Below are 10,668 nucleotides of genomic sequence, written 5' to 3'. Positions count from 1 at the left end.
TATATATATATATATATACGACGGGTTTCTTTCTGTTTCTGTGAACCAAATCTACTCACAAGGCTTTGGTCGGCCCGAGGCTATAGTAGAAGACACTTGTCCAAGGTGCCACGCAGTGGGACTCAACCTGGAACCATGTGGTTGGTAAGCAAGCTACTTACCACACAGCCACTCCTACGCCTATGTAAAAATTTTCATTAACTGATCGAGTAAGTATGAGGAGATTAAACTATGTTGACATAGTCTTACAGACAGAAACAGGTTCATAGATGTATTTTACTCATAAACATTATGTAAAGCATGTAGATTAACTTTAGTAAATTAATTCTTATTTTCTGAAAATTACATCCCATTTTCTTTGAGAATTGTTAATAAGTTCCTCTAGGTTTTTGTTTTCTTTTATTAACTGAAAAGAAAATTTCAATTTAGAATGTTTTTGTGCAAATGCATTCAGTACATAACCTCTGGACTTATTTAACAAATTCATGTCTTTGGCTCACCTGAATAATTTCACTTAGCTCTTTTTATTTTTAATTAAGATTACATGATTAAAATGAATGTGAATGAACAAAAATATTTTTAGTTTGAAAGAAAAAAAAAAAAACTCATACCTTAAACTGAATGGTGTCTCCTTCCTTCAGGTTCATGTCTTTTGTAATTATAAGTTTATCATTTTCTTGGTTAGCTAGAATAAGTGCAGAACTATTGCTTTTGCAGTACATACCATTGACACCATCTGTTACTGTGAGCCAAGGGCCAAGAGTATACAGATCAGATAATCTCTGGAGATTTAAAAATAAAGTTTATAGGTTAATATTTCAGAAATTTTAAAGAGTAAATTAATATACTGGCACAATAAGAATAAAAAATACATGTTATATAGATGTTTAGAAGGAAACATATTATAGATGTATAGATGTTCAGAAGGAAAATATTGGCTATGATTAAAACTTATTTGTACAAAGTAGATGTGAAGGTGTGTTATCTTGTGGGTAGGGTGATGCACTCATGATCAATTCGTTGACTGGGTGGGGTATTGTGTTCCTGAGCAAAACACTTCATTCAACTATAAATGAGTAACCCCTGCAATGAACTGGTATCCCTTTCAGGTGAAATGCTGTGATCTCAGTCACTCATATGCCATGGAAATCAGATTATGTGGCCCTATGCATCTTGGGACTTAAGACGGTAATGTCTGGGGGTTGATGATGTAGGTGCTGAATGCAACCCTTTGAGGAGAGTAGTAACAATTTAATACAGGATTGTGGAGACCTTTTACTCTTGTTACAGGCAAGCTCTCTATGCAAGAAGCGCAATGAAATAATGTTTTTAGTACATACTATAAAGTGGTTGGTGATAGGAAGGACATCTGTCTAGAAAAAACCCAGAAAAAAACCAGAATAATGATTGGTGGTTTTCTATTTTGTTGATTGGACCAGATGAGGAAGAGTCACCACAGATGGTGAAATGCTGTAAAACCTTTTTAATCTGTGCAAACATGAAAAATATTCTCATAATAATAACCATCAGCATCGCCATCACCATCACCATCACCATCATTGTTATTTAACTGCTTTCTATGCTGATATGGGGTTGGCTGAATTATTAGGGTTTAGGTGAGTTCTTATTCCCTCCAAGATAAGTTGGAAGAATACATCTTGCCCATATGTCCTAATTTTGGCATGGTTCCTATATGGGAACACCAGCTACAGAAATAGAATGGTGAAGATGAAGGCAACTTGGAGTTAGACCAGATATTGTTCCATTCCAGATATGGGAACCATATATAAATGTATATTTTATGTAGGGTCGGTAGCTGTTCCAGAGATTTATATCTGGTTAAAAGCTGAAATAATCCAAGGCCTAAGAGAAAGCCTACATAACAACCAAAAAGCTATTATCTACATATAACAAAGTGAGTTATTAATAACAAAACAAACGGGTTAAAATATTTAACTTACATTGAAGTTATCTTGTAGAGTGGTCAACTTTTCATAGAACCCAATGTAAATACCATCTACTGCCCACTGATCAGTACCTTCTCCTGAATGCATTGGCTGCCACCAGCGGAAACGTGTACTGTCAGTTTTGGCCTCTTTGGGTAGCCTGACATGTACAAACCTATAGAAATACAAGAAGATTGTATATTTTGAAGTTATATCAAGATGCTTTTTTAATAGACACCTACAGTTTACTGGGTTTGACACTGGTTTGTATGGAATTGAGTAAACACTGTGGATATGGTACCATTCTGTATCAAGTAATGTTCACAAACTTCGAAAATTGACATTTCAAGTAAAGCACTTCATTGGAAAGTCCTTGAGAGATTTCAGATTCTGACGTTACTCTTCTTTTTTTCTTGTTTCAGTCATTTTACTGCGGCCATGCTGGAGCACCACCTTTTTTTTTTTTAGTCGAACAAATCGACCCCATGACTTATTCTTTGTAAGCCTAGTACTTATTCAATTTATCTCTTTTGTTGAACCGCTAAGATATGGGGACGTAAACACACCAGCATCGGTTGTCAAGCGATGGTGGAGGGACAAACGCAGACACACACACAATCATGCACACACACACGTATACATACATACATATATATATGACGGGCTGCTTTCAGTTTCCATCTACCAAATCCACTCAAGGTTTTGGTCGGCCCGAGGCTATAGTAGAAGACACTTGCCCAAGGTGCCACGCAGTGGGATTGAACCCAGAACCATGTGGCTGGTAAGCAAGCTACTTACCACACAGCCACTCTTGCACCTACCTGATAATTTTATGGTAAACAAGTTACATTTTTAATAAAACTTCCAATGACTGATGTATATTTCTAGTCATAAATAAAATCATCATCATCATCATTTAATGTCCGTTTTCCATGCTGGCATGGGTTGGATGGTTTGACTGAGGTCTGGAGAGCCAGAAGGCTGTACCAGGCTCCAATCTGATCAGGCAATGTTTCTACAGTTGGATGCCCTTCCTAATGCCAACTACTCTGAGAGTGTAGTGGGTGCTTTTTACATGCCACCAGCACAGGAGCCAGTCAGGCAGGCCTGGCATTGATCACGTTTGGATGGTGCTTTTCACGCGCCACCGGCATGGGGGCCAGTCAGGAGCTACTGGCATCGGCCACATTTAAATGGTGCATTTTACGTGCCACCAGCAGGGGAGCCAATTTTCATAGTATTCTTCGTGAGTTTGGATAATTTGTATGCCATTGGAAGAAGTAGAATCTGATGTTTGGGGAATGTCTGAGAGTGAGAAAACATCTAAAACTTAAAATTTTATTTACTTATTTTTCTTCCTCAGATGAAGTGTTAATCTTGGAATGTTGAATTCTTATGACATACAAACTAACCCTATTCCATGAACAAGGTAGACTACTGCCATTAGTTTCCTCAGACACTTTTTCTCTCCATAATATAAATTAATCCTGGTCTTTCACAGACAGAATTAGAAGTAATATGAAATTTCTAGGAATAATATAATTTTATTTCAATTTCATATTCAGTTAGTTTCAGAATATTAGTCCAGTGCAACTACAGAAAGTTGGTTGCAATGCAGTAAATGGAAGGAATTTAATTTTGGCATGGTACCAGTTTATCTTAGTCATAATAATAAAATATTATAAATTTAGTAAATGAATAATTTGAGTTGCTGTTGGAATTGCAAAGGACACACAACTTCAATTTCAACATTATTTTGTGTATATTTTAAGTGAAAATATAATTTTCTCTGTAGAAATCTATAATTTGGAGTGCCATATTCTCAGATACAAATCAATATCTAAGAATATGGCACTTCAAATTATAGATTTCTACAGAGGATGGAAATAGGTTAGGGTGTGCTTGAGTTAGTGGTGTATGGTATTTATTGTGGAGACAGACTAAAGGAAGACCTGAATAGATTTGGGACAATCAAATTCGAGAATTTTGAGTTTCAGAAATGGAAGGTATGGAAATATGTTTGGCTACAAACTTATCCAACTTACACTAACATTGGATAACAAATAATTAATGTTGAAGTGAAGGCACGTGGCTTAGTGGTTAGGGGTATTCGGCTCACAAACATAAGGTCGTGAGTTCAATTCCTGGTTGTGTATTATGCTCTTGAGTAAGACACTTTATTTCACATTGCACCAGTCCATTCAGTTGGTGAAAATTAGTTGTACCTGTAATTCAAAGGGTCAGCTTTGTCCCATTCTGTGTCAAGCTGAATCTCTGTGAGAACTATGTTAAGGGTACGTGTGTTTGTGGAATGCTTAATCACTTGCACATTAATTTCACGAGCAAGCTGTTCTATTGATTGGATTAACTGGAACACTTGTCATCATAACTGACAGAGTGCCAGGAAGAATTAATGTTGATGGTGATGCTAGTAAAGTGGTATAAATAAATGAACCCTGACCTCAGTCTTTGGTACATTAATGATAAATACTTTCTGAAATGTTGAAATCTTAATTAGGAACTAGGAAGAATATTTCCTGCCACGTAAAAGATATCTCCAAAAGCAGTTATTTATACAAAGTCTTGACTACATAAATAACAGACCAAAATCACAATAGTCTAATACTGAGACACCCAGGCTCTTGTTTTACATGGAAAATCAAACAGCACCCACCTTGCACCCTCCACACTCCTGCACCCCCTCGCTACCCCACTGAAATTCTAGGAAGGCAACTTGTGGGTTTCATGCAATAGTAGTCAACCCTGATTGAAGCCATAACCATACCATCTTTTTAGAGTTATGAAAGAGTACATAATTTAATGTGCTTTTATATAAGATTTAGTGGTGTGATTAAAGGGAGATTTGGCTGCAATATTTAGCAGGTCAAGTGACCATATAGTGTAGTGGCTCTCAACCATTTTTTCCCCTGTGGGCCCCCTTGATTTCTCTTTCACTCAGATGAAGTCTCATAACCATTTCACGTTTAAAAAAATCCATGTTATATCTTTATAATTAAATATTTATGATTAAATATTATTAGGTGTTTTGCAAACAACTCACACATGCAAGTGCTACCAGTTGAGAACTTTGCATACCAGAAGCCAGCAAGCGTATGGGGTCATCAGGAGAGAATGCACACTGTTTCAGGTCCTACTTCTTGACAGCATCAATGTGCACTGGCCGACCTCACTGATATGAGTGAAAGATAGTATCAGATTAACAAAAGGTTCCAATCGAAGTTGGATGTAGAGGGTTTGTATATAAAAGAATTAAAAAAATATTTTGTGTTGTAGAAGTATAACCAATTTGTTGCATATGAACTTTAATGAAAACATGTGGACCCTGGGTGAGAACCATAAGGCTCCTCTGGTAATTCTATTTAGTGGGTGAAATCAAATTGTGGGTTTGGTACCAAACCCTCTTACAACTGCTCTAAATCTCTCGTTTTATAACCAATTTTCCAATAGGTCAGTGAAGGAGCAACAACAGGGTCATCTGGCCTGCCAGAAATAACAAACAAATCACCTTCTAATCACAGCCTATCTTTTTTAAAAAAGAAAGGACACCTTCAGATATTTCTAAAAGGTATGATGGCCACAGCTGGAATGCTTCTAATAAGTGAGGCTTACTCTTATCAAGATTAACCCAGAGTTTTGCCACAATAACAACATAAAACCACAAAAAAAGCAAAATTCAAAACAAGCAATCAATTTCAAATACACAGATTTCTAAGATATAATTATAATATAATAAAGAAATAATTACTATATAATATAATAAAGATATAATTACTATATAATATAATAAAGAAATAATTACTTTGGTTCTCGATATTCATTGTAGACAAGTTCTTCAAGTGTCTTCCAAGAAATACCTGCATTTGTGGAATACTGCAGCAAAACACCTTCTTTTGGATCATTAGCACCATTGCAGTTCTTGGCATTGCCACCAATTTGAATGTAGAATTGGATGTAGTCATCATCTAAAGTATATAGGTCATCAGTTGTCAGTACTCTGATTCCATCCTTTAAGAAATAAAAAGGACAATTGTTAGAAATCTGATAGTTCTTTTTTTTTTTTAAGTGTGTACATAGGTGCAGGCATTTGTGTGGTTATAAAGGTTGCTTTGTAACCACATGGTTTTGGGTTCAGTGCTACTGTGCCACTCATTGGGAAAGTGTCTTCTTTGTCTTCTTTTATAATCTCAGGCTGACCAAAACCTTATGAGTGAAGATAGACAGAAACTATGTGGAAGCCTAAGGCGGTGAGCTGGCGGAAACGTTAGCATGCCGGGCGAAATGCTTATCAGTATTTCGCCTGCTGTTACGTTCTGAGTTCAAATTCCGCCGAGGTCAATTTTGCATTTCATCCTTTTGGGGTCGATAAATTAAGTACCAGTTACGCACTGGGGTCGATGTAATCGACTTAATCCTTTTGTCTGCCCTTGTTTGTCCCCTCTATGTTTAGCACCTTGCAGCCATAAAGAAATATGAAACTATGTGGAAGCCTGCTGCATATATACATATGTGTGTGTGTGCACGCGTGCGTGCGTATAGGGGGAGGTTGCTTGTTCCCTCACCCCACTACATTTTGATAACCAGTGTTTGTTTGTTTACATCCCTGAAACTTTGCATTTTGGCGAAAGAGGCTGATACAATAAGAACCAGATTTAGAAAACAAAGAAATGTACTGAGGTTGATTTACTCAACTAATCCCTCCAAGGTGGTGCTCCAGCATGGCCACAGTCCAATGACTGGAACAAGTAAAGAAAAGGTAACTTTTAATGGCTTTAGTTCTTGGACTGCATCCATATTGAATAATCACCTTTAAGGGTTTATGGTGGATGATATCCACCCTAGTACTTTGTCTGGTAATTAGGATATTAATTTTTATTTATCAAATAGCTGAGTCTTCCTTTTGTTATAAAGAGACTTGAATTAATACCAAAATAAATAAACTCTACCACTTATATTGAATAGTCTTACTTGTTTGCATTTCAAAGTGTGTGTGTGTGTATGTAAGAGAGTGTGTGTGTGTGTGTGTGTGTGTGTGTAAGAGAGTGTGTATGTGTGTGTAAGAGAGAGAGAGAGAGAGTGTGTGTGTGTGTATGTCTGCATAAGAGTGTATGTGTGTGTGTGTAAGAGTGTATGTGCGTGTGTAAGAGTATGTGTGTGTGTGTGTGTGTAAGAGTGTATGTGTGTAGGAGTATGTGTGTGTGTGTAGGAGAGTATGTGTGTGTGTGTAAGAGAGTGTGTATGTAAGAGTGTGTGTGTGCGTGCGTGTATGTGTGTAAGAATGTATGTGTGTGTATAAGAGAGTGTATGTGTGCATGCATGTGAGAGAGAGTGAGTGAGGGCATGTGTGTGAGAGAGAGAGAGAGTGCACATGCATGAAAGACAGAGAGTGCACATGCATGAGAGAGAGAGAGAGAGTGCATTAATATCACACACACACACACACTTCAGGCATTCATAGTTTCCACTGACCAAATTCCCTCACGAGGCATCGATCAGCCTGGAGTTATAGCTTGGGTGGGAAAAATATATCACACAATGTATTTTATTCAAAAGCACTGCTTTTTCAAAGTTCTCAACAGTGTTTACAGCTACCACTAATAAACATCAGCAAAAGAGACACACATTTACATAATTATCATCCAGATTCTATAGCACAATGTAATATCTTAAGTATATAATAGCCATACAATAATGAAGAAAGCTGCCTATTAATTAGTTGGAATTATATAACTTCTACTATTACATTCTAGACTGTCTGGAAAATTTTTGAAAATTCCAGTTTTTATATACTTTTTATCAAAATGCAGTTTTGATAAATGAGTATTTCAAGTACATACTTCAATCATAAATCTTGATGAGTAAACAAAGTTAAGATGCATGAAATATCCATTCCTCCTGCCTTTTTCTGCACTAAATTTCTATGTAATTGTAATGTAAACCATCTGAAAGTTATTTGTGGAAAATTTCATCAAAGAAAGCCCATTTTTCTGAAATGTTTACAAAGGAACAAAATTGAGGCATGTGGATTATCCATAACTCCTCTCTCAAAAAGTTTTTCATGACAAATTCCAGTAATCTATACCAAATGAAATGTATTTGTAGAAACTTCCATTAATAAATACCCATTTTTCAGAAAGTTATTAGGGAAAAACTTTGGCAGGGAACGTTTCTGTAGTGTCGCCCTAAATTTACTGAGTGAGTAAGTACTATTAAATGAATAAATGATTCAAAGGAAAATTAGTTGCAACAGAAAAACTACACAAATTTAGGATCAAAAGTGTAAATATTATCCAGCAACAAGTAGAAAACTTGCCCAGTGGGTGGTCTTTTTGTTAGTTAATCATAACATTAAAATCACTTAATATATGACTATGCAAAGCGGTGAGCTGACAGAAACGTTAGCACGCCGGGTGAAATGCTTAGTGGTATTTTGTCTGTCTTTATATACTGAGTTCAAATTCTGCCGAGGTTGACTTTGCCTTTCATCCTTTCAGGGTTGATAAATTAAGTACCAGTTGCATACTAGGGTTGATCTAATTGGCTGGCCCCCTCCCCAAAAATGTCAGGCCTTGTGTCTAGAGTAGGAAAGAATATATGAAAATGTTGATTATATCAATATTTTAATAATGAAACATTAAAATTGACTGTTAAAAGTGGTGTTTTTATAAATATATAATTGCTATGATGAAATTTAAAAAAATATTCTCAGTTTTTACTATATATTTCTTAAACATCTCTTGCTTTCATCTTCCAAAATTTGCTCCTAAAATATATTATTGGTCAATGTAAGGCTGGTCTAGAAGATACTGTGCAGCAATCGCCCAAAAACACCAATTCAAGAATTCCCTAAACTGAAGATTCAGTTTCAGCTATTTCCTTAGCCTTGTCAGTAAGGACTACTCATTCGGCGATTTCTAGACTTAATCATCAACTGTCAGCATATATCTATACAATTATGTACTCTTACTACAGCATTAGAGCATTTTAGCTTTTATTTTTAGCAGTGTAGGTGTCTTCCCACCCTTAATCATATTTAGTGACAATTATATTTTTCCTTTATGGTAACACATTGTTCATGGCTGTTTATACATATATCTATATACATATCATCATTGTTTAACGTCCACCTTCCATGCTAGCATGGGTGGGATTATATACATACACACACACAAGTATGTGAGTGTGTGTGTTTGTGCTTAAGAATCCATAGGTCATCTGGTTTAATACCTAGTGTGACATGGACTGCTAAGCTCAGCTGTAATGGGACTATAATACTGCATACTTTAATATAAACTCACACAAACGCAAACAATTTATTAATTTCTATATTAAATACAGCTTTGAATTAGTCTAATTTGGAAATACCTTGTAGAAATACATTGATTCTCCAGACAGAATTGTGCCACATCCTTCATAACCACTCACAGTATCTCCACCTTTGATTCTGAAGTCATTTTCAGGACTATAAGTTGACCCAAAATCAGCTTGTATACCATTTTTAGCAATTTTAGATGGTTCACAACTTGCTCGACGAAAACCAGAATCACATCTGCAATAGAGGGAGGAAGAAGAAAATTATATAACTGGTTATTAGAATAGCTCTGAGAGTAGATGGTATTGATGCTATTCCAATAAGATAAGATTTCTAAACACTCAAAACATTAAACTCATTCTTGTGTAGATTTTCAACCATTCTAGACCAGAAGAATTTGTCCAACCTATGGCTATGGCAGAAGATACTTTCCCAAGGTGGCATGGTACTGGTCAGACTTGAAACCATTTAGCTGAGAAGAGAACTTCTTAATCGTACTTAAACCTAAAGATATAGTTTCACAATGTGTATTATTACAGTCTCAACATAAACGCAGGAGTCGCTTGTGTGGTAAGTAGCTTGCTTACCAATCACATGGTCCCAGGTTCAGTACCCCTATGTGGCACCTTGGGCAAGTGTCTTCTACTATAACCTCGGGCTGACCAAAACCTTGTGAGTGGATTTGGTAGATGGAAACTGAACGAAGCCTGTCGTATATATATGTATGTGTGTGTGTGTTTGTATGTCTGTGTTTGTCCTCCCACCATTGCTTGACAACTGATATTGGTGTATTTATGTCCCTGTAACTTAGCGGTTTGGCAAAAGAGACAGATAGGATAAGTACTAGGCTTACGAAGAATAAGTCCTGGGGTCACTTTGTTTGACTAAATGTCGTGCTCCAGCATGACTGCAGTCAATATTAAATTAATTAAAAGGAACATATTGAATAAGGTAGTTCTAGATACACTATACAGGGATTTACTGACTGGGATTTACTACTGCTGATACCACGATGATGACAACGACCACCAATCCAATCCAATTCCCTCATTTGGTACAGAAAAACACAAACACTATGTAGCTAAATAATCTCCTTGCCAAATGATTATATGTATAATCGAAACCATAGTAAACTCAAAGAAAAGCAGATTGAAAATACAAGAAGTGCAAGGAACGGAAATAGTTTTCTTATTGATTTATAAAAGTTATCTGTGTAATGTGCATTTATGAATTTTCTTATTTGGAAGTAGAGTAATTTCCTGTGATGCTTCTGTCTTTCTCAAGATCATTAATTATGCAGTTGAAATGAATTTACTTCGATGGTAAAGAAAAACCAAGCTGCTGACTCAACATATGTACATTTATACTAATATACATATATATATATATATA

The 10,668-nt window shown here is 36.0% G+C and overlaps 1 protein-coding gene across 1 annotated transcript in view; it reads right to left on the bottom strand.

Moving 5' to 3' along the window:
* LOC106875197 (reelin) overlaps positions 1–10,668 on the bottom strand; it is a 200,233-nt gene that overhangs the window by 102,824 nt on the left and 86,741 nt on the right. Inside the window, exons 22-25 of the mRNA XM_014923240.2 lie at positions 9,330–9,513; positions 5,767–5,972; positions 1,962–2,121; positions 612–782 (exon numbers count right to left, since the gene is read on the bottom strand). Coding sequence (XP_014778726.1) covers positions 612–782; positions 1,962–2,121; positions 5,767–5,972; positions 9,330–9,513 — 721 coding nt within the window. The remainder of the gene's footprint in view (positions 1–611; positions 783–1,961; positions 2,122–5,766; positions 5,973–9,329; positions 9,514–10,668) is intronic.

This window comes from Octopus bimaculoides, chromosome 4 (assembly GCF_001194135.2).
Source record: "Octopus bimaculoides isolate UCB-OBI-ISO-001 chromosome 4, ASM119413v2, whole genome shotgun sequence".
NCBI lineage: Eukaryota > Metazoa > Mollusca > Cephalopoda > Octopoda > Octopodidae > Octopus > Octopus bimaculoides.
This window is presented reverse-complemented; position numbering and strand designations above follow the sequence as displayed.